The sequence below is a fragment of the Halyomorpha halys genome, unplaced genomic scaffold (genome assembly GCF_000696795.3).
Source record: "Halyomorpha halys isolate HHAL.00 unplaced genomic scaffold, Hhal_1.1 Scaffold2394.1, whole genome shotgun sequence".
Classification (NCBI taxonomy): domain Eukaryota; kingdom Metazoa; phylum Arthropoda; class Insecta; order Hemiptera; family Pentatomidae; genus Halyomorpha; species Halyomorpha halys.
The window spans coordinates 67496-93591 of record NW_027112564.1 but is presented as its reverse complement, the minus strand read 5'-3'; the positions used below and the strand labels follow the sequence as shown (position 1 = coordinate 93591).

The 26096-nt window shown below is 31.6% G+C and overlaps 1 protein-coding gene across 1 annotated transcript in view; it reads left to right on the top strand.

Annotated features, from left to right (window-relative positions):
- The window catches only part of LOC106691476 (ankyrin repeat domain-containing protein SOWAHC), a gene marked incomplete at both ends in the record, with an annotated part of 27081 nt that extends 5273 nt beyond the window's left edge, over nucleotides 1-21808 (top strand). Inside the window, 3 exon segments of the mRNA XM_014437263.3 lie at nucleotides 905-1021; nucleotides 21583-21615; nucleotides 21707-21808. Of these exon segments, the coding sequence (XP_014292749.3) occupies nucleotides 905-1021; nucleotides 21583-21615; nucleotides 21707-21808 (252 nt within the window).
- Between the last annotated feature and the right edge of the window lie 4288 nt (nucleotides 21809-26096).

Here is a 26096-nt window from a genome sequence, read left to right as displayed (position 1 = left end):
TTTTTTTTTTTTGCCGTTTGTTAGATGTATGTAATGTAGCACGTAAAACATTGTAAATGTCTAAAATATTGTTACTTATGTAACTTTATAAAGTTTTTGTGTTAAATAATCTGTCACTTGTTGCATTCAAATACTATGATTATGGTACGAATACCGTTCTAATGTATATTATCTTTTTTTGATTTAATGACTAATATATTTTCGGTCGTTGTTCCATCTATGACATTATCATCTGGTTTCATTAGTCGATTCGGTTATCAAATTAGTTCATTTCCGGCTAACGGCTCCCGCAAACAAGGTGAAACACAAGGAAGGAGATAGAAAGCCTTTCGACTATTTTGACGACCTATTAATAGATTGTGAGATTATGCAATGGGTTTTTTATTTTGCCAAGGTCGTCCGAGCAGTTAAATCATTCGGTCACGGCCTTCCTAGTTATGGAACATAAACAAACGCATAAAGATAAAATCCTTGTAAATTCCATATCGCAATCTAAATACAAATGCCGAGATCTGAAAGCTGTTATCGAACGGAAGCAGCTATCGACGCGTTAGTTGATTACGAAGCAGTTTGGTTCGCCTGGGCAAGAGTGTCACTCTCCGTTGTTTGCTCACTGTTGGGCCTACATAGAAACCTCACATAGCGAAGGGAAATCTCTCACTTCCGATGTCCTCTCGAATTTCGGAATCCCCATAGGGTAAAAAAAAAAATTTGGAACTTTAATCGGGGCTTAAGGGTAGGAAACTGAATGTTTTAAAATGAAAGCGTTTGTGTGTCCGATACCTTTTTAGTGAGTTCAGATATATTTGGATTGTTTTTTTTTTATCTTTTACACCCTCCAAACTTCATTTGACATTTGGTTTTAATGGATTGATAGTGAAAGTGTTTTTTGGTTGGTTGACAGGAAAACGTCGAAGACGGTAAAATCAGTGTGAAAGAAAGGAGTCAGAAGTTCGATCGCATGGCGTCTGAAGGAGCACTTCACAAGGCGACGATCCATAACAAGAAAAGACAGGAGAAGGTTTTCATTTTATTTATTTATTTTCATTGAATTATCATTTTTTTTTTCATGTTTATTAAACAATTCTATTTTATTCTAATTTTGTTGTCTGTATGCATGCAATTATACACTTTATTATAAAGTATTTTGATGTTTCTTTTAAATAACTCAGGTCAGCTGAACAAAATTATAAATTTTGTGTCTATACATCAAATGATAACCGAAGCCATCATTTGTTAGTTATTATTCAGTACTTTTATTAAAACTTCAAAGGTATTTCTGATTTTATTTACACACTTATTTCGATTGTTAATAAACTTCAAAACTGACAGAATATCTTGACGTTTTGCCTTTTTAATAATATGAAATAATGAAGTTCTCTTTTCTCCCAAAATTCAAAAATTGTCGTAATTCTCTTTTATTGTGTGAAACATCGTCAAAATGTTCGTCTACAATAGTTTAGAACTAATTTGAAGTAGATGAAATTTTCTTCAATTTCTGCCCATAATAATGCCCAAGATAATGTTAGAAGAAACTCTTAAAAACTAACAGATAACAAAATAAATTGAGGTCTTTGAGAGAGAAACTTGCAATTTTTAATTTTTATCAAGTTTTAATAAAACGAATTAATATAAAAGACATCACGGATATGATTCATTTGCTTCGTATATATTTTATTACAATTTAATAAAAATTTAACAATTATTACTCATAATTTTTTTTTAAACACCCAGTTTTCATTATATATTTACCCTTTTTATTGGGATTAATTAATGATATTGTAATTTCAATTTTAACTGTTGAGTTGAAACTCTTCAATTCCAATTGTCTATATTTTTGATTATCCATAATTTTAAAGAGAACTATTGAACGAAAAATTTCCTTATGGGCTGAAATAAACTAATTGAATTTACTTCAGATACTGGAAATTATTAATAATTTATCACTCAGGAATAAAAGGGCTGAGAGACTTCATTTAGAATATTTAATTTGTTAACTAATCATATGTTTTCAATCTTTTGGAATAAAAATATGTTATTTCTACCATGTTTTAATGGACTACGATATGTTTACTTCCTAGCTGATTCTCGTCATCTTTCTGAATTTAAAAAAAGTTAAACTATGAAAATTTCTAATAAATATGGTGGGCTTAACACATTATTATTCGAATCCAGTTGAATAGCAGACCATGTCCTTAAACACTTCCAATTCAAAGAATGATGCTTTTCCAAGCCCTAGATGTTTTTTTCATTTCGGTTTTTATTTCAAACAACGATAAAATATAAATGAAGAAGAAAAGAATTCAAACTATTCGCCTTGGAAGATAATGGATTTCCACAATGTATAATGACACCGATAAGAACCTTTCAGCCCGGAAATCTAGTGAGGCTGAATATTTTATAAAAAAGCTTGAGGAATTAGAAAGGCCTTTAATTCCTGACCATTTCCCTATACTTAATGTCAATATTCCGGAAACATATCCCGATAACTCGATTATCGAACTCATGCCCGATCCCCCCATGGAATTGGAATCGCTAGATCCTGAAGAATGTTCCACTGATCAACAATGTTCTTGCGAATCTACGATCTGGCGAGAAATATGGATAATGATGGAGGGACCTAGAAGTCTCATGCCTAGATTGTGCCGGATAAGGTGACTTTGTAACACTACAATAAAATTAGCTAGGAAACATTGTTTTTCAATTTTAGCTGTTATAAAGTATTTATGAAAACGTAGTTTTAAAAAAACAGGTTTCATACTTACAAGGTGATTTTTTTCCCTTGTCACCATGTGGTTTACATATTTTTAAAAAAATTCTATGTTTTAACATCTAGTGTTTTTTTTTTATGTATCCATACAAATATTCAGTAACCGTTCTCGTTTTTCTTGCAATACTCTCGATCTATATCGTTTAAATTACTGCTATAAAAATGCATGTAATATTTTAATTGCAATGTCTTGCCTCCATTTATTGTTCTAAGGATTTGTCAACATTGTTTATAGCATGTTAGTGGAAGGAGATAAAGGATTGTATCGAATAGCTTCAGGGTAGCTATAGTTCGGTTGGAAATTTGGGCAATGAGTGATTTCCAAGATAAACTTTGACCAAAAGTGACACCAAATTTTTGACTGAATTATGGAATGAGATAGAAGTATTGTTTAGGATAAGGTTGGGGGTACTGGGATTTAAGGAGTGAAGGAGATCCAATTATAATAGCTTTGGTCTTTTCTGCATTTAACGTAAGTTTACTGTGTATTTCTGAAGTGCTTGTACTATCGATGTCTTCTTGTAGTATTAGAAGGGGATTTGAGGCGTCATGAGGATGGAAGCGTATAGCGCAGCGCGACTGCGTATAGATGATACTGGGAATGCTGGGTGGCAAATGTATGGTCATAATTTATGTAATTATCACAGAAGGGGGCACTTATGATGTCCAAACTTTTTCTGGAGCCCCATCAAAGACTTTTTAATTTAAAAAAAAAATAATTTGTAGTCAAAAACTGTATCTGGAAGTGAAATATTTCTTTGAAATTACATCTGTATTTTATGGCTCTGCTCTGGCCAAGTACGATCTTCCAACTTCAAGATTTGGTAAAATTCTGCCGCGGTTCGAATATTACCAAAGCAGCATAAATCTAGTTGTCTCAAAAAAATGATGTCTCTGATTAAATATTTGTTGAGGTATTAGGCTAAAATGTGTGACAATAGCATTTTAGTTGGGCACTTTCTTTCGAATATTTACGGCCACAGCTGATTTTTTTTTTGTTTTGCTTTATCTCAGTTTATTTCACGCTTTTCCCAGCTGTACGAAACACCTACTAATATCTCAAATCATTCAATCTGGAAGGAAATTCGATGGATATGTGAATGCCCGAACATCTGCTGTATCGAGATGCTGACTTTGTTGTTAAACATAGTGTTCAAATTATTGTTGAATTTTTGTACCTTGGTCACAGTTTTTTTTTTTCATTTTTATAACCATTTCCGATAAAGCGCTTCAGGAAAAGAGGATATTTTAGATAAGCTTTTCTCTTCTCACCATCTACATCATGGTGTACTCTCCTGTGAATTCGACGGCAAGAGATATTTCTACTTCCTCTCGTAGCTTCTTTGTTATTTTTTTCCCATAAATAAAATATTTTTGTTTAAATGTTCATTTAAGTATTCCTATAAGAGAGTATCCCCGATTTCATTCAGCTTGTCTGAAGCGGTCTCAAAATCGCCTCATTCTGTTAAAAGGGCACATATACTGAACAGTTTACTTCACTACGTTTTTGTAATGTGACCTGAATTGCAGTTTTGGTAATAAAAATTAATAATAATAATATTCGTAATAAGTTATAAAGTAATTACGTTTTAACTTCGCGATTTGTTTTTACCCATTTTACATGTTAATAGTAGCTTTTCGTTTAAATTGATACGCAGTAAAATTCATAATTTGATCGAGTCTAGTACCCGGGAATGCTACATAAAATCCGTAAATTTGTATCACTCACATAGTTTCTCATTATCTATTCCTATCTCACTAATAGATTTTTCATAGTGAATCACAATAGTTCTTATTCATTGTTCTTTTCCCAGTTTGCTGGTGTACCTCAGGGTAGTTTCCTTGGTCCCATCCTTTCAGTTTATATAGCTGAGATTCAAATCTATTTCAGCTCTGTCCCCCAATATGTAAACCGATAAAACTTTAAAAACTGGAAGCTGCTCATTGATTTCAACTATTACAAAACTGTCTATACTTTCCATTAATTAAATGTGACTCATTTACATCGCTATAATTTGGACTTACGGGGATGAACTTTCGGGTTCTACTGAAACCATTGAATTCCTCTTATCCTTAGCCTAAAATATTCAATGTTCCTTACTTTATCGCAAATAAAGTCATCCATAATCACCTCAATGTCCTGTTTTTTGCCAATTTAACCAGAATGAAATATCAGTCCTTCCCTAACCAAATATTTAACTCCCTTATTATCCAAACCGACTTGTTTCTTTCCTTGCTTTCCCATTAATTCCTAATAATCCCCATAGGCTTTTGAAAAGAAGACCTGGAGATGTACTCTAGAAATGTTAATGGAACCCAATATTTTTATTTAATACAATTGTAAATTTCAATGAAAAAAAAAAAATTAATTTCTGTTTAGACTTATAGTGTTCATTTATCGAAAATAAGATACGGTTTTTCGTATCTTGTCATTTTCTGTTTATACTTTCTATTCTTCTGCATGTTTTATTACTTATAAGATAGCTTGTTGTATTTCTTTACTGACGAGGCTGTTAATTGATACCTGAAAATTATTGCTATTTGTGTACTGCGCAACATTTCGACTGGTATCCAATCTTTGACGCTGAAGGGCGAAGGGCATAATTTATTACTTTTCTTTACTTCTATTTATTTAAATAACTTTATTGCTGTTATTGTGTTTAAGTTTAAAAATTTCCTGTTTTTTTGGAAAGAAGAGGGGGCCTCACTTGATCAAATATTTAAATAGTTCATTACATTCAGTATTCTTTATTTTTTAACTATAATAAGATAATTAGTAATTGCTTTAATGTACCAGAAAACCTTAAAGGTTAATGAATTATTATATTGAATAATCGAATCGATAAATATTTATCTTTGATATCGAATTTAAAAGTGAATAATCAAGTTCTAAAGCGTGTTGTTATGTTACGGGAGCGGTTGGCTATGGAAGCGACCATAGACTCGGGAGGGCTTTAAAATATTCGACAGGCGGAGGGTAACTTGATTAGCGACGAAGTGCGGAGACCAGGCCCCGGATCAGCTAAAGCACTCCGGGACTTACTGAATATTTCCTACCGCTTAACCCCGCCCTTATCTCCAATCCCAACTATAGCGGGTTACCCCATGTCGGCTCTGCGGTACAACTAAACTTGTCTATTCATAAATGTGTTAAACATTAAAAGTTGAAAGTTTATGATGTTAAACGTTAGGCATAATTTATTACATTGAGTAAGATGACGCATGGAAATTCGTTCCATCTTAGTTTTATATGTTTCCATAGTAGTTTTAATGGGTAAAAAGCGAGGGCTGTTAAGTATTGACAGGTTTTTATTCCCTCAGTTCTGTGATCAACGGAGAAGCAAGGTTAGAAACAAGCAAGTGGGTTTGGGTTGTTGGGAAGTAATCATGAAAGGATTGGTATGTGGTTCCGGCCAAATCGGCAACATATGGTACATTGATATCCTGTTTTGATCTGTTGCAATGTAAGGAACATTAAGGATTTTGGATTGTAAGGATTGGATACGAGGGGAATTCGATAGTTTAGCGGATCCCTAAAGTTCAACTCTATAAGTCCAGATTGGCCTTATTGTATTAATATGAATGAGTATTTTGTAATTAGTTGGAAGTTTAGACCGGTTCTCTGGTAAGTGTTTTAATAGTCAGAATCGACGAGCTGTTTCCTGTGTTTTCAATCTTGTATGATGCTACGGAGTTAAAAACAGTTTTCTGATTGGTACAGGCAGGACTAAAAATAAGGTCCTCTCAGTAATGCAGTGGTATCCTTATGAAATGTAAAGCTATAAAATTCGTATTTTGAATCCATGAAAACTGTTAATATTTATCTTTCCACTTTTCCACACTACAGTAAACCTGCAACTAGTTTAGCTTGGGAGTATAAAATATACACCCTAAAATTATCGTTGCAAACATAATTCTTCATTGTCAATTACTTTAACCTACTAACGAAAATGTCAGATGTCAGTGCTCTGAGGAAGTTGTGGCAAGTTGCAAATATCCTCCTTTTCTGAGAATTTTCCTTTTAATACTCGTGAACTATGGGCCGGAGCATTGATTTGATTTTTTTATAACCGATAGAAAAAAAAAAGTATTTAAAATTCTGTTTATTAATTCTAGTTGTCCTCTTTACAGCTCAGAGTCAGTGCATTCCCATTACTCCAGCTAGCACAAAGCTCTTCTCGAAGGCTGTTATATGAATTATATAGAACCAAAACACTGTTGTTTTACAACGTACCATCACATTTTCAGCTTCTGAAGCGCAGATTTCCATGGCTTCTGCCTTCACATTTCCAGTATTGCAATTCAGAAAATAAAAGGTTGATATAATAAATACATAATTAACTGAAGGATTAGTAAAAATAAACAACGATATATTCTAAACCATACATTATTTTCATTATAGTCAACAAACGATTTAAATGGAAACTTCAGTGTTAGTAAAAATTCAATACATCAATGACGCCTATTATGTATTGAAATTATTGACTTCTTAGTCAATCCTTGCTTAGCAGTTTTTGAAATTTCATTAATAAATTGATAAAATAATTTAAAAAGTTAATAAAGGCTTATTTAGGTTAATGGACTTAAATTTGTTTTGATTTTACCATACGTACATATTTTTGGTCTAATTTACTAGATACGTCTTTTGAATTATTATTATTTTTTTACATATTGTAAACCTCATTTAATACGATAAACAATCCATTTCTATTGTTCCTTAAGAAAAATCTAAACGATTGATATATAATTACTATTGGTAAGAAACCTCAGACACGTGTCTAATATTCTACGACATATTATCACTAAAAAAAATTCATGGAAATCAGTGATTCCATGTGCCCTAACCTCCCCTTACCAATACTCTAAAACATACAAGGTCCATTTTTTGAACAATCCATAAAAAGCAAAGGCATCTATTCCTGCAGCCCTTAGGAGCGCCCCCCGCGTGTGGTAAATAGGCTCTCCCAGCAGTCAACTAATAAATCTAACGGAAGCCTGCAGCCGGTAATTGTGCCATATCAATCATAGCTCTCCGGAAGTGGCTAGGAATGATTTAGTTGTTCTGCTTTTTACTCTCTTCATCTTGTCTCGCTTCCTCTTCTTTTTTTCGACTAATGTCTACATTCACGCACCTTTGTCGTTATCTGTGGTTTTTGTAATTATTTATTCTGTCTTAGTTTGATGCTGAAAGTCTAAATGTAGATAAAGCTTATGTTTTTAGATATATATTTATTTTTGTGTTAATTACATTTGTTATATTACCTATTGCCCACAACTGTGTGGCAGATTGTAATATCTATCAATAAATAAATCTATCAATTTCAAAAAAAAAAAAAAAATTACATTTGTAATGATTTATTGTAACGTCTATTCGAATCCATCTAGTGGAACTACATACAACAAGGATATAGACTCAGTCCATTATTGTATATTGTCTTTATGGATGAAATCTACAAAATATGCAGGAGAAGAACTGATTGGACTGTAATCGGTATGTGGAACATGAGTACGGTACTAGTACAGGCGTTTCTATATGGAGACGATTTCGTTCTGGTGACAGACTCTGAGAATAAATTGCAACAGGCCATTATAGAATGTCAAGAAGAACTCGCTCGCAAAGGAATGAGTATTAATTGCAACAATAGCTAGATTATGACTGTGATAAAGTGGACGTGGACAATGTATGAATGGTGTGCAATGATGAAGTATTTGAAACTTGTAGACTATACCTTGAAACAAATTTCAATAAATCTAGTAAAATAGGCCAAGAAGTGTCCAATAGGATAAATAAAGCAAATAGTATTTACTACAAGATGTGCAATACTATTGTGGGTAAGAGAGAGATAGGTAAGGACATCAAGCTCCATATCTTTAAAGCAATATATCTTCCAACACTATTATATGGCAGTAAAAGTTGAGTCACCCAAGGCAAGCACATGAGCTGTATTACGGCTGCTGGAATGCGATTTTTGCGGAGAATATTGTGCAAAACTAGGAGAGACAGGATAAGGAATAAAAGCATAAGAGAAGAACATCAGTTCCCCTCAGTGAAATCAGTGATTAAACACTGACAGCTACGATGGTAGTCCATACCATCGTATGTCCGTACTACTACCATCGTGTCCACGCCTGTAGAATGAGGGAAGATAGAAAATGTATGGAGGCGAAGCCAACTGGTAAAAGACCACGAGGCAGACCTAGAAGGAGCTATATGGAGCATATCCAACGACTACTTCTGGAAAGAGGAAAACGCTAGCTCAGATGAAGATGCTTACCATAGACCGAGATATGTGCACCAAATGGTTAGAGGCTCCTCCACGCTGAAAGGCACTTACGGAGAAGAGAAGAAGATAAGAACAACATCCATCGCACTGAGGATCTTTATTTTATCACTGATTATGCCGTTGGTTCGAGTAAGTTTCTATAAATTATACACTGTCTGAATATTGAAGGGAATTTTTTTCGCTAATTAGTTTATTCATTGTGGGTTTGTCTTTTTTCCGTTTTTCCTGCCTTATTTTTGTTCTTTAAACACCTGGTCTGTTCTTTTACTGTTCTGTTCAGTATTTTTAAATAGTACTCAGTAAGTAAGGCACTGTGCTACCAACTCCAAGGACCCGGATGGAAATTCACCTGTAGCAGATAATTTTTTATCCTGTTACTATAGCCGTGAGTCAACCCTATGGGTTCAGGAGCCCAGCGGGGTTCCAGCCTTTATAAAGTTAGTACCCTTAATTGGGGAAAAATCTAGTAGTTGAGAGTGATCATGAACATATCACCTGCTTGCTCCAACCGTTGTTCTAGAAATTACTTCCTAAAAAGTAGTGAACCTCTGAGCCGTCAAGAGTTGTAGCAATAGAAATTTTATAAAATAATAGTATTAGTGGAAAATCCCTTTTTGTCAAAGGTTATAATCGACCTCTTCCTCCTCTCCAACTTCCTCTTCCTTTCCTCACATTCAACGTGATATTTATTTATTTAACCTTTAATTTATTATTTATTTATTCTCCCAAATTTCCCAAATAACTCGGAAACAGTGATGGGGTATGCGATATTTATTATCCTCGATGATTTCAGCTTCATAGGCCTTTTCGTTTTTGAGATTTAGTATCAATAAGTCAGTCAGTGAGTGGTAACTATATTTTTATTGTATGTTTTCATTAAGATAAAATTGGTATCCATCTTTGATAATACTGGTCTCATTCATTTTATTTTTTTTTTAATAATTTAATTTTCTTTCAAGTGAATGATTACAATTTTCCAGAAAATTTTCAGCTTCGTAGGCTTTTTTTTAATGACTAGTCTATGAATGAATAGTAATATCGCCGACTGACACACGCAGACGAGTTTTATTGTATAGTTCATTTGCGCATTCAAATGTTTTTATTGTTATAATACTTTTATATGTTTCTGATAATTGCACACCCATTGAGTGGAGGTTAAAGAGACATCACTCTGGAATGAGAAGCTATCATTTTTTTTTATTTGAGTAATTTATCATTACGTTTCTGCCCATCAATTATTCTATCAAGCACCTTCATCGCCTTATTTTGAGGGATGTTAAAAAAAAAAAAAAAAAAAGAAGTAAAAGTAATCCATTGTTCATAGGCGTGATAAATAACTGCAAGAGTGATTGTGTATCGGTGGATGGACGGTGGTATATAAAAAAGGGACGCTGGAGGGGGTTGAGTGGCGCCCCGTGGTGTAAACTGCCTGATTTATAGCTCCGGGTAACACGGTGCCCCCCCTAGGAATACATAAATATATCTGCTTCCTTGTATGTTTATTCTTTTATTTGTCTCTTATCAGGGGACACATACCAGGAGGATGTACTCTTGTTCGCGGCTTGCCCTCGTTCCATGAGAAATCGTCTCAAGGCTCCAACAGCCTGCCTAAAAGGATTTTCTGGAAGTTGTTCCATAGGCAAAGGGATTTATTGCACTCCGATTAGGGGAGCAGTTGTGCAACTTGGCATCTGTCCCTTCCAGTAACCATTCATTGTGATTCCTTTATTTCGTCTTTTTCCATGTGCGGTAAAGGCTTCGTTCCACTTATTTGTAGTGACGATATAGATAGGATTCCTAAATGGATCACATACCGTGTTTTATGGTTTATCTTTATAATAAACTTTGTTCTCGAATTTCTGTTGTTTAAATCGGCGATTGTACTAATAGTGCCATTTAAACTCATTGATTAGTGTTATTATATTATATAATAGATTATAATTCAAAAGGATTGAAAGCAATTTTTTCAAATCAAATTATATTGGTAGGTTTTATATTCTGGTTCAGCTTAATAATGGTGTTAGATTAGACCTAACCTATGAATACTCAATCTTTATTTTTGGATGAGAAGTTTGTGTTGAAAATTGCCTGTTATATATATTCTTCTGTGTGGTTCTGATTATTCCTATCGAAATGATTGATATGGATATTTACACTAGGTTCAAATTTAAAGAATTTGGTTTAGTCCACCTTCTGGACAAATGCAGAACTTACCGTCGGCAAGCTACCTATTCATTTGTTCCACCTGATTAGTATTCCATACTTACCAAGTATGTGAATGAATCGATTCGCTCCAGGTTGTGTATTCTAATTTCTTATGCCATAACCAATTCATTGTTGATTCTAATCTCCGATGTGTTTGCAACGAATATCTTAATACCCGTTCACTTTACAATAAGCTCCATTATTGCTAAATTTCATGAGCCAAGTTAAGTTTCCATTGTCGTATTGACATAAATAATTCCCCATATGTAAAGTTTTAATAATGGTTGGTATTATGCAATTTAAAAAAACAAACTTTTTTTTCGTTAGTTCTTTGACACGATGAACGGAATTGAAGGATTTTACTATTTAAGAACATTAAACTTTCAAATTTCAAGTTATACGTAAATTTCAAATACTTCAAGCTGTGCTCTGATTGAATTTATTGTTTCGATTCAGTTCCTAAAGTAATTTTGTAACAATTTAAATTTATTTTTCTAAAGAAAAATAATGATAGATAGTACTTAGTTGCAGTGGTAAGGATTGGAAAGAGAATGTATTTCAAATAATGTGTCTGACGCTGGATCTTGAAAACAAAATCGTTTACCTTGTGGATGACCCACTATAAAATCAACAAGACCTTAATATGTAATTCAGTTGATTCAGTTTAAGGATAATGTGATATGACTTGGAAAAAATATAGTAATGGTATTTCAGAATTTAAGAAAAACAATTAAATAACCTAAAAATAGAAATGAAAAACAGATTGATTCTCAACATGTGACATGAGATGCGCAATAAACTTGCAAAAAATTGGTAATAAAATAGTTAGGACGTTTTTCGACCTTAAGATAAGTTATGTAAAATGAGTTAGCTTATCACAGTTCATTAGTTTAAATTTGTTTGCTTACGGACATAATTATCAGTAAAACTCAGCCACATGAACTATCCTAAAGCCGCTGATTCACGGTGCTGCGAACTCCTTCCAACAGTGGACGCGTGGTGGTTGGACGCAGCGTGTGAATCTTTGTGGTGGATCGCATCAGTTCCCAATGCGGCGAACATCCGCCGTTTATTCCAGCGATATTGATTAAACAAAGGGGATGAGGGCTAATTAAATATCGGAAAGTCAGAAACTGTCTTCATCTCTTTATTTGTATGTAAAAATAATTGATTAATGTTTGCTCTAATTTTCTGCTTGTGCTTAAGAGGGGACTCCAAAACCTCGATTTTCTGTTTTCATCTATATCTCCTAAAAGGTACATTTATACGAAAATTTCATGTTATATCTTCGAAACTGTAAAATGTAATAGCAGTAAAAAAGTTCTTTAAATTAGAAAAACAAAACATTAACTGTGATATAAATAGCTATGATGTATGATACAAAAAGTTTTTATAACTAATCAGAGTAATAACAGAAGAAAATAAAGAGCCTTTTTAAAGATTATAAAAAAATTATAAATAAACTAATATGTCCAAGAAATTTAATTATGCGCAACGAATAATTATGGGAAATTAAATTTTTTTTTTTAACTACATGGGTTAAATTAAAATTATCTGTAGAAGCAAGTGGCTGCTATTAAAATAAAATAATTGCAGAACAAATTTAAAATTGGACGATAATTAATTCATAATAACAAAAGAGAATAATTAATAGTTAATGTTAAAATGATATACGGAAAATAATTAAAGTTGCTACTAAATTCCCCACAGATCAAGTTATGATATATTTGCAAAGGGACGTTACTTCAAAACAACAAGGGCTGAAGCAGCATACATTGGTTACATTTTTCGTCTGCATGTTTTACTAATAATGTTGTCGATCTCGTATTATCAAAGCTAAACTAAAGAAAATAATAGTTATTTGTGAGCTCTACTGAGCTATTTGTATGTTATATTATTTTATCCCAGTTTTTGTATTTTATTGATCTTAACCTATTTTCCTTTGGTGATGCTATAACCAAAAAAATTGGGCATTTGTTCAGTTCAATTTATTATAAAAAGTAAACAAATTTCAAATAAAACCTACAAAAATTCTAGATTTCTTCGCTAATAATATTTCAATGATTGTTGTTTTGATTTACTGTAAATTTAAACACAAACCCAAAAATTTTGTATTAAAAAAAAAATTGAGCTACATGCAAAAAACGGAACTTTTTGAAAAACAAAATTATTGTTTAATTTAAATAGGTCCAGAATTTCAAAAGGTTATTGCGAACCAAAGATTTGAACTATTCCCTTTTATATATAGAGATAGTTAATAAGTTTTTCAATTCATATAGCTTATTTTTAAAAGTATATGTGCTATTTTCGATTGTCCTAAACTGAATTTTCAGCACCGTATTACTTAATAAAAATGAACCCAAAACATTGCACCATATTTAAAAAAAAAAAAAAAATTTCAACTAGAAGCGTTTCAATATTTTCACCGAATTTCCATTTATATTTACTGCACTGGACTTTTTAAAACCGTCACAGCTTCATTGCTATTTCATCTTGTTGCAGCGGAGGGGAGCTTTTGATGTAGTGTTTTTGAAATGACACTCATGAAGTTTGAACAAAGCAACGGCTATAAAAACCATACTCGTGGAAAACGGTGAGTGAGAGCTCGCTCTTTCGAAGAAAAAACGAAAAAGCTGGCCTAAAAACAAGGTCTACTTCAATTATACAAGGGACTGTAGTTTGCATATCCGAGTTTTTTCGGATCCGGGTGGGACGTGTCAATTCGACCGCGGCCTGGCTTTGCCCTATCCCTCTGTCGCTTCCGACCTCATCAGTTATTCTCTTTCCTGGATTTTGGGGTTTTTCATTTGGATCGGTCATCCAATCATTATATCGTCTATTTTCGGCATTGCTTGTTTATTTGTCCTGGGCTTATACCATTGGTTTGTGTGGGTTTCTTTTGGGAAGAGCTGACAGATGAAGTGACCAGTTATTGTAAAAGCTGACAATTCTGTTACCTTTTAAAGCACGTCTAATATCCTGGAGATATGTCCTTGAAGTCAATATGACTTTAGTTATAACTTGAAATATTTTAAGACGAAACTGTTTCCAGTGGCGGGAAAAAGGTTAGTTTATAAATAAAACTACAACTAAATTTTCACAGTTAATATTTTCAACTATTAATGATTCATTTATAAATGAACAAGGTATCCATGAAAATTTAGTAGTAGTTTTATTTTGCCATAATCTGGTGTTGTTTAAAAATTCTTAACTCTTGGTTAAATTTTGAGGATTTTGGTTTTTTTTGTCAAAAAATAAAAAATACCAACATTTTAGTTTAATTTCTACGCCTTCTTCAGGACTAAAAAATAAAGATACGTATAACCTATAAACAAAAGAATATCAGATAAACCTTACAACCTTATATAACACTATACGCTGTGCACAGAGCCGTGAAAATGTTCTAATTAGTTCCAATACATGAAAGTTGGAGTACCAAATTAAAAGTAGATAATATTGGGAAAACGATTGGCTTTTATTATGTCACATAGAAACCAGAAAGGGGTTTCGGTGGAAGGTGTTAAAGAACTTCTATAAATTTACTCATCCATGTTTTTGAGAGGGCTTACGAGTTATAAATTTTTTCAAAATTCAGTAACTTGTGTGATCACTTATTGTTAGCATGTTTTATTGTTACTTAAGTTTCAGTGGTATTTGAAATGTTTTAATTGCTAAATGTGTTGTAAAATTTTTCATAATCGGTGCCCGGATTTTATGTTATGGCATATTTTTGTTTGATTTTTTTTTTTAACTGCTAATTAACATCTTTACGAATCAGGTTACTGAGGTACATTAGTCAAATTTGTTTTGTCTATTTTTGAATATTTAGTGGTAAATGAATGTAGTTGCATATTTATATTATTTAGATGAAATAAATATAAATTAACATGCTTCCTTGCAGATGAAATATCAAATTGCATTCGTTGGTTCATTTTGAATGACTGAAACAACAACAAATCTATGAACCATCTCTAGTTTCAATTATTGACTTCTCGGAATAAGATTTTTTTTTTCATTTCTTTGCAAGCTACTGTATTTATTATTATTTAAAATGCCAAATATAAGTGCATCGTTATCTTCAAAGTTGATGAAATTATGGATAAAGAAATTATATTTAAATCATGGATTTATAATATATATAGATGAAATCTAGAGCGTAGAGTAAGAGTATGAAATGATGAATAACGTGATGTAAATTATTGATTTCATATTCATCAACAACCATTTTAGTTTTACCAGGTTGCTTAGTGCTTGCTAAACTCTTAAAAACTTAAAATATAAAACTTCCTTTAAGCATGCTCAAGTCTGAAGACATTTGCTTCATCAAAGCTGAAACTTTCTTTTAAAGCTGTACTTACTAACGGTTTCATTTCATCTCTCACAAGTAATAACAAAATATTAAATATAATATCAAGTCCGTGGTTCATTCCATGCCGAAGAATATGCTGGATGAGGAAAATGTTTAATGGAATAGGTATTATGTTTTTTCTATTTAAAATCAAAATAACTCCTCGCATTCCTTCTTTTTCTTAGTCGTTATCGGTTGGTTCATGTTAGATCAGTTTAATCTGCATCCGCTCTGCTCTAAGCGAATCTTATTGCTCTTTCCATTATTCCATCTGTTTCCCTAACCCTAATACCCACCGCAGTATCAACATCATCATCATCATCGGACTAACGAAGCCAGCTGTAGAAGGCACAAAGGGCACAGGACCTGTTGAGGATCCTTTGTGTGATTAATGCCTGACTCCCTGTTACAGTTTCCTTACCCGTGCCTACTCGAGTACCCTATTTGTGCCTTTGTTCCCGCATCATGTGGCAGTGAGTAATTGCGTCCCTGCGAACGCTGTTCGCGGGGAACTCGGATGCCTGAACCCTTCTTTGAGAACCTTTTTACCCCATTGTCCGTACTCCTCCCTCCTGAAGAGTCATCGTCCTCGTTTACCCTATGAATAAATATCGCTCATGATCCTAACAGATTTCCAAGAATTAATGCATGTCATATTTTTTCGTAATAAAGGCAAATGTTGGCCATTCTAATTGAACTTCTACTTATTATTTAACCACTTTAAGATTTAATATTTAAAATTAATGTTTAGACAGTAAAAAAAAAGACATATAAATTTTTATCAATTATGGATTTGGTTAATTATAAAACATTATCAATGTAAATTTCATCTCCATCTTAAAACAAGACGGTGGGGGATCCAAAACTTAGACATAATATATACCCGCTTTCATATTTCTGATATCGTTATTTAGAGAGGTCAATTGCTTTTTAGCTTCATAAAACTGTTATCTGAAGCCTTGAAACAAAAGGTGGATGTATTAAAATTTGATTTGATTTTAGATACATTTTGTTTATCAAAGAATAAAATCATTGTACTATTACAGATCTATGCCGGAATGAGTTTAAACTGTTCCATAAAATATTTTCATAAAATAAGACCCTCTTAAGGACTAATTTTATTAAAAAATTTCTGCAGTGTCTAAGCTAGTTGACCAAATTAGAACGTTCTACGTATTTAGGAACTTAAATTATGTATTAAACCTCACCTCTTGTAAAATAATTTGTCTTATGAATTTTCCTGTTATAATACACTTTAAACATTATTTTGTTCCAACTTGTTTAGTTTCCGAAATGATTGCTATTTTTTAATAGCATTAGTATTTTTTTTAATATAATAATATCAATTAAAGAGAAAGAACTAAAGGCTAAATTTGGTGGTGAATGAAGTTCATTAAGGGAGTCCATCCCGCAACAACATGGTAATTGTTGGCTGACCCGGGGCTATCCTCTAATATAATTACTAATTAACTTAGCCGTCCCTTTGTATAGGCCCTGCTGCCCTTTCATACAACAACAATTTGTCTTCCTCAAACCGCGTCTATTCACCCTCTTGTACTTTCCCGGGTTCATCGGTAACTTGAAACACTGTACTGTTCAAAATTCTTAGCTGAAAAGGAAAAACGTTTCATTTAGGAATGTATATTTCATTACGGATATATAACAGTCGATCATCTGTCCATTTTTTTTTTAATGACTAGAACAACCCATTACGCATTAATACAAGAACTTTCCTCCCCCACCAAGTTCTATTACAGCTCTTGTTAAATATTTTTTCTTTCAAATTGGAAATTTCTTTGTTAAGGGAGTGATTGCATAATTTCAAGTCTTTCGCTGGTCTATGCTATGTGTGGAACTCTTATTTGTTACACATTAAACATATCGTAACCTGGGAGGTTTTTAATACCTTGACATTCAGGATTTGTCTAAGCCACCCTTGTTTTTGTAAAAATATTGATAATATATAGAAATTTTAGTAGTGTTCTATTTTTTTTTTTTAACCTTTATTTATTATCCACTTATTTCTTCTAATTTTTTGATGTTCAACTATAAACTTTTACTTATGTTGACACATCTTCAACTATCTTGCTACATCTTGATTAATCATTTCATAGTTATCCATGGTAGAATGATGAGTAAAATACAATTATCGTCCATACAGCGTCTGTCAAATAAATAATGTTCTGCCAAAAAAAAATTGTATTTCAATTGCGTTCATTCAAGATATAAACTAGCTTTCTGGGCTCACCTCAAACCATTGAGGCATTTAATTGTTTCAAAGTATTTATACAATCAATATTTAACTAGTATAATAATGCTGCTGGTACAATGCCCATTACAGATTCCTTGTTGGTTTATCTCCACTGAAAAAAAAAAGCGACAAAAAATACTAGCCGAAGGCTGTGGAAGAATTGAATATAAAATAGAGGCGGTTTGATTTATGAGGAGATAGGACAGTTGTGATTGAAAAAGGAGCCGAGTATATGACTAATGGAGGCTTTTCCAATCTGGTACGTCTCACTCAGAGCAGACATTTAGAGAGCTAGATTAATATTGCCGGATCAAGATGCGCAACAAGGGGTCCGGTCGAGGTAACCTTAACGTCAGTCTGTCTGGATCGTATCCTACGTCACATTAGGCAGTCAACTCGGGGTGCTTGTTAAGTATGCTTGATATGTCTTGAAGAGGTCACTTTAGAATTAAAAGGGCTGCTCATGGCAATAAATAGGATTAATTTATAAATAGATAAAAAATTGCGTAGATGTTCTAAATAACTCGATGAAGTATTTCGAAAACTCGCGGGTGACTACTGTGTTAACCTGCTCATTTACAGAGCATACAAAACTACCCATTAATGAAATTAGTAGTTTTAGCCGAACTATTTTTTTTTCTTTTAATATAAAACTACTTTACTCGTTTTTAAACTAAACCATCAAATTCCTCCTTTATCCAATCCTTGCAATCCAAAATGATCCCTGAAATCCTTGCTCCTTATTACATCACAAATAAACATTCTTAAAGTCCTCAACATCCCATCCATTGCAGATTTGACATGAAATAGATATAATTCATTTTATTCTAGAATACTTACCAATTGTTTTTAATCTGTCATCCTTAACAATCCCTGATAATCCTCTGAAGCGTCTGAAAAAAAAAATGGCCTCTGGATCTTATAATTTAGAGCAATGATTGAAATCCTGAAGATTATCATGTGTTCTGAAACATTTATCTCAGTTACTTATGTATTTTTTTTTATACCGTTGTAAATGTCAGTAAGTAAAATGTAAATTATGAAAATAGAGAGCAAGTTTGAAACATGTTCAATTAAAATTGAGAACTCTAAATTTTGAAGAAAAATAAAACGTGTATTTTGTTTTAAACCATTTAAAAAGTCATGTTTCGAGATAGGCGAGGTTCTGCATTTTTGGTCAAGTATCAACCTCTGAACTACATTTACTCTTTGAAGACCATAAAACACACTCCTGCCCATGACCCCGTAATTATTTGTTCACACTAGATATATATGATGGCTGTATGCGGTTTGTTCATTATTTGCCGGTTGACAATCACCGCCCGGCCCACTGTGCTGGGATGTCCACTACGGTCCGAGGTGGTCGCCAGCTGGAACCATATCCGACCCTCATTGTAATAACATTTTATGGTTGTTATTCTTGACAACTATTTGACAAACGTGTTAGTTTTGTTTCAAGCCGAATGAACTGATTTAGCTTCTATTGTGTACTGGGCTAAAACAGCTGCGTTGATTGCACTATGGCTATGAATTATTTATAAATCGACAAACAGTAATTCTTGACTATGTTAAACCTATAACCATAACGTATTGTGTTTAGGTTCTTTAGATAGAACGCAGTTTATTTTGGAACTGTTCAATGTAGTTTCTGTTTTGGCGGTCTTGAATGGCCAAAAAATGCTATGTAAGTTTCATTTAATTATTTATTCTGTAAAAATGTGAAATTTCAATTAATTGTGAGTAGATTGATTTTCCATAGTTCGCCATACTCCCCCATATGGAGTTAAAATTATAATCCAGGTGTAGAATTTATTTATGAAAAAATAATGAATTAATAAAAATTAAATTATAGACCCAATAAATCATAGTTATCACAAAAAAGTTCTTAGAAGCATTTTAATTGAATAACGGTCACAATGATATATTGCACTTAGATTACTGGTCTCTTATAATTACAGGGCACCTAAGTAATTAGCTATTTGCACTCAAAGCTCAGGAACCAACACCTATTAAGTTTTCTTCTTTTTTAATGCATGTCATTTTTTAATGAACAAAATGCAGATTTGAAGTCGATATTTTTACTCTCTGAAATTTTCATATCTATTCAGTTTTATTGGTACTACTTCAAAATATTTTTTTATTTAATTAATAATCTTCTACTGGAAGAGTTTATAGAATTAATATGAATTTTGCGAATGACACAATTCTTCCTTGTTTAAGTGTAATAATTTATTTCATCTACTTCAACAACAACGTTTCGGGAATGTCTCCCATCTTCAGGTTGCTGATAACAAATATTTTAAATATAAAGTATAATTATCTCCTTATTTTGTAATTAGTGCTAATATTTAATCATAGTGTTGTCATTTAATAAAACAAACTTTGTTATGCATTTTTAAGGAGAATAATTAATTACCTTCTAATTATTCTCTTTAAAAATGCATAACTGTTGATAATATAAAAAGTTGTTTATTAAATAAATCAATTTTATATCCAAATCAGTCTCAACAATTTATTTATTCATTTGTCCAACGTTTCGGCCTTTCTAGCCATCTTCAGGGACATCTAAACATTTAACAGCTTATATTACAACTTAACTTTTAAACATTTACAATAAATTATTATTTACTATATAATATAACATACCTTCAATATAAAAATCCTTCTCACATTAATTATTTTCTATTTGCAGGCAAATAGGTTTTAACTTTAAATAATGAAATTGACCTGGGCAGAATAGCCTGTAAATAGAAAATAATTAATGTGAGAAGGATTTTTATATTGAAGGTATGTTTATATTATATAGTAAATAATAATGTTATTGTAAATGTTTAAAAGTGAAGTTGTAATATAAGCTGTTAAATGTTTAGATGTCCCTGAAGATGGCTAGAAAGGCCGAAACGTTGGACAAATGAATAAATAAATTGTTGAGACTAATTTGGATATAAAATTGATTTATTTAATAAATATTACCTTGTCTCAAAAAATTTTTGAAATAATATAATTAAAAAGTTGTTTTTTATTTATTAAATGACCACAATATGATTCAATATTAGCACTAATGACAAAATAAGGAGATAATTATACTTTGTATATTTTTTTTAAATAATTTATTTATTGTTATTTACAACTGTATGCACATATATACAACTAGTAAATTTGCTGTAGGTGACATAGTGACATGATACAAACATGTGGAGAATATATCCACTGATAGAACTCCAATAACATTTCTAGAGGAGAAGATCTCGAGACCATCTTCTTTTCAGACACCTAGGAGGATTTATAGGTAATGTAGGAAAAGCCAGGTTAGAAACAAGTGGATTTGGGTGGTTGGGAAGTTTATCATGGAAGGAGTGGGATCTGGTTCTGGCCAAATCGGCAACATCTGGAACATTAAGGTCCTGATGGATGACTTGATTTGTGACAAAGTAAGGAGCATTAAGGATTTTACGAAGGATTTTGCACTGTAAGGATTGGATTCCGGAGGAATTTGATGGTTTAGTGGAGCCCCAAAGCTCAACTCCATATGTCCAGATAATTTTATATTTAAAATATTTTTTATCAGCAACCTGAAGATGGGAGATATTCACGAATGAAATAAATTATTGCACTTAAACAAGGAAGAATTGTGACATTCACCAAATTCATATTATTTTTTTATTCATCAATGTATTATTTATCTCTTGATAGTATTCTAAACTTGTTTTCTCTATCATTTCAGGCTGATAAAGATGAAGAGGATGGAGTCACATTAGTATGTATCACAACTATCTTCTATTGGCATAATTTTCTATTTTACTTTTTTTATTTTACGCAGTACTATAAATTGTATCATTTATTTTTAGTTCGACACAAAATCAAGAGAATGGATTGTAAGATGTGCACAGGGCGATTACCAGTCAATTGCAAAACTAGCTGGTGATAACCCGAAGCTCGTAAAATTCAAGGTTAGAATTTTTTATTTTATGTGATTTGGTAAATAAAATTGTTGTATAATTAAGAAATACGGTTTCAATTTATTTTTTTTTTAAATTATGTATATGTTTGCAATTTTTATGGAAGTCCAAAAACATAACTTTAAAAACAATTTATCTTAAGTTTTAAACTTTTACCCAGTTTTTTCTTAAGACTATGCTCGTAGTTCATAGCTAACACGCACGCACGCACTTTTCTCTTCACTTTGGTCTTTTTCATTTTAATTTAGTCGGAATATAAACAATTGTGTCATGGTATCGTAAGTTAGTAAATCAAATTTATTTAAGTGGTGTAAATAATTTTAGCATGATGAATTTTTTGATTTTTTTTGTTAATATTTATTTAAATTTATAGCTGTATTAAAAGAAGAATCATTGAGTAAATGTGATACTTGAAAATTTAAAGAGCAAAAATTTATATTTTATATTCGAAAATATATATTCTAAAAAAAAAAAAACAATCGTTGATTTCTGATAAAACATTCCTTCTGTTAATATTGCCCTGAATACATAGACCAGTTCCTGATAGTAATACAAATTTTAATGGTCATTAAGAGTACTCGTTTGTTTTATATAACTTCTTATTAACGCACATAAATATAAACGAAATATTCGTGAACCAAGTGACGAGATAAAGCTATATAGTGTGTGTTTATTGCTACTATTTGTGCATATTACCATCATTAGTTATATAAAAATGGTATATAATAAACAAAAAATAATTAATTATTATGAATGGTAATTTAAGTTTAGTTAGTAGTTAATTAATCGTGTACCTATTTATTTATATAGTTTTTTCTAACTCCATTTTCTGGCTTTTCTCCTGATACATTAAGTGAGTAAATCTTCTTCTTTTCTTTATCAATTATAATTTTATAGAAATGACGATATCGCCTGATTCGATAGCCCATGCAAATTTAAATGGTATTTTTTTTGTTTAATTTTTTTTTTATCTCTTCCTCATCGAAAAATTTAGATTTTGCCAACAGGGGATGTTAGATTGGGGCCAAGAGTGAGAGAGAGAGTGAGAGAGGGAGGTTATAGTATTAATTAAAATGGCTAGAGACGGACTGATTAGGAGCGAGGAGAGAGGAGAGTGTTGATTTCATTAGAGACCAGCGGCCAATTGGCAGCGGACCTGCATATTCATCACCACCCGCCGACCATTACCGACTGCCCGCCCCTGAATTCAAATTCCCGCCCCCAATCAGTCATTCGTTATTGCCGCCGCCGGCACATATACACACCAGGGGAAAATTGTTACAATTCAGCCAATCTCCCTTCACAGTCAATAACAATCCCTCCTCTATCTATCTTACGCGTCTATTTTAGTCCCTTCCTATTTCCGAAATATCTAATTTAATCTTTTACTCCATTGATGGGATAAAAATTTTAGGAAGGAGCACGAAATTAAAAATTTTGGGGGGCCAATAAAAATTATTTTAATTAGGTAAAAATATTCCCGTTTCTAACATTTTTACATTATTACTCTTTTTCGATGGGAATCTTTTACAGATCCAGGAATGCAGCTGATTCCATGTGATAGCAATATTAACTTCATTTACTTTCCGATTATTTTTATCATATTTTTCTACTAAGTTTTTTCATTGAGAAGGGGCGTACAAATTTTTACTACTAACTACATAAATCTATGAAAGTAAACATTGTTTTCCGTTAATGATCATTATAGTAGATGAAATTACCCAACCGAAGCTCACTAAGATATATACCTACTTTAGACCAAAATATCACTTTAGAGGAATCATTTTATCTCTGAGAAGGGATCTTCTAGTTTATTCATTTTTCTTTTAGTTCAAAATATCAGTTTTTCCTGGAACAATATTTTTTTTTTTTTTAATTTTATATTTATGTTGTATGAAATTCTGTCTTAATTTATAGACAATGGTAATAGGGATCATAGAGCTCATTCACACCATACTTAAAAATAAATAAATTAAATAGAATAAAATATATAATACTTAATAAAAAATTAAATAAATAAAAAGCACAATCATTCTGATACTTCCACGTGATAGAAATATTAATTTAATTTATTTTTCAATTATATTTTTCAACCAAGTTCAAATTCTTTTTTTTCATTTAGAAGGGACGTAAAAATTTTACCACTAACTTACTTAAATCTATCAAATTAAACATTTAGTTGATTTGTTCTGGTTCGCATTAGATACAGAAATATAATATAATATAATAAATGTTCTAAATATCAGTTTTTCCTGGAACAACATATTTTTTTAAATTTTATATTTATGTTGTATGACATTCTGTCTTATATTTATAGTAATTATATGTAACTTTCTCACTTTGTAACATTGTAAATATGTCAATAGTAATTTACTAACTTTGTAAATTCAGTGTAAATGACCCTAGTGGTCGAAACACTTAAATAAATAAATATTTATAGACAATGGTAATAGGGATCATAGAGCTCATTCATACCATATTTACAAATAAATAAATTAAATAGAAAAAATATATTATACTTACTAAAAAATTAAATGAATAAAAAGCACAATCTTTCTGATGCTTCCATGTGATAGAAATATTAATTTAATTTACGTTTCAAGTAACAAAAAATTATATAATACTTACAAAAAATTAAATAAATAAAAACAAAAGTAAAATAACCTCTTACGCACAATCATTCCTATTTACGATATTTACATTCAACCTGAAGAATTCTGAACCGAGTTCTTTCCTTACTAATGATGGAAAGACAAGGAATCCGGAGGTTCCGGCGCTTCTCTCTCAAGCGAGTCACTGGTATTATTAGCCGATAGGGGATGAGTGAGGGAACTAGCCGCAGAGGCTCTGAACTTGAGTGTAGAATCTGGCTATTGCCAATTATTATTATATAATAATAATATATATAATATAATTATTTACAACTTTTGTTTCAACTTTCTGGGAGGATTGAAGAGATTGATCAACTGAAGAGTGAGTTTTTCATGGAATGTGGTGAATTTGGATTTAATAAGGTCTGATATAGATGGGATATTAAGGTCATGATGTAGGTATTGTTGGTTTCATGGTAAGAAGACTTTAGACTGAAAGAAGTGAACACGTGTGATGTTCGAGTTTTTAGCTGCCCTCACAACTCTAGTGCAAGTCCAAATAGGTTTTATTATTGTTTTGTGAAGTAGTAGTAAATTACTGTCTACTGTTAGCTGTGATTATCTGCTTGGATGGGTTATTAAATTGTCGAATAAGACATCCTGAAAAATAAAGTTGTACAAATAAAATCTTTAGTGACACTTTTATTATTATTAGTGTATATTCTGAAATTGTAACGGTCTTAGCAACAAAAATTGTAAGGAAAGTCTTGTGAGTGGTCATACTTATTTATTTTTTATAAAAACTGATATATTTGCTTCAAGTGTACATAACTTCAATATTGAAAAACGAATCAGAATTTTGAGATTGACCTAGGTTTGATTAACAGTGTGATGTGTTAAGTAAACTTGGATTTAATTAATTCAATATTAATCATATTGATTTAAATTAATTTCTTATATTGTTCTGATTATTATTTAAGAATAATTCTTATATAATTGTCTAGGTTAATTTATTATAATCTTAGTTAGTTTATTAATCTGATATGATTCCAGAGTATAATTTACTATTATCATTGCCTGGAAGCTGCTTCAATTAGCATTTACACATGTAGATATTTTGCCGAATCACAATTAGTAATTAATAATGTCAACAAGAAATAAAAAATAAGCTGATTAATTATAACGAAACGAATTAAAAATAATTGAGGGAGATTATAGGTTAGCAAAGACTATTTACATAAACTAAGCGATGGCCATATTTCCGTGTTTTCATTTAAATACTAGTCTTATAGTTTGTAATTGTTTTTATCCTATGCTATATGTTAATATTATCTGAGAACAGTTAATTTCATTATCATTGTGAACTAATTGGGTTCGTTAATAATAGGTTACTTATCCTTATTTTCTAATGAATCATCTAGCGTTATTTTCTTACATGATATTATTTGTTTGATAATTTTTTTTTTTTACTTCCTCACTACTGAAGGAAGCTTTGCATTAATTAATTGAATTGAAATTAATAAACATTTTGTTTTTCACTGAAAAATTATGAGACACCTATACTTACCTGCGTACTTAGGAGACTTTTTGTTATATTATTTTTATTGGAAATTTAAGATAATTAGTGTTGTGAATAACAGAGTACAGTAAGACCCCAAACCAAAGCTCTCTCTCTCTCTCTCTCTCTC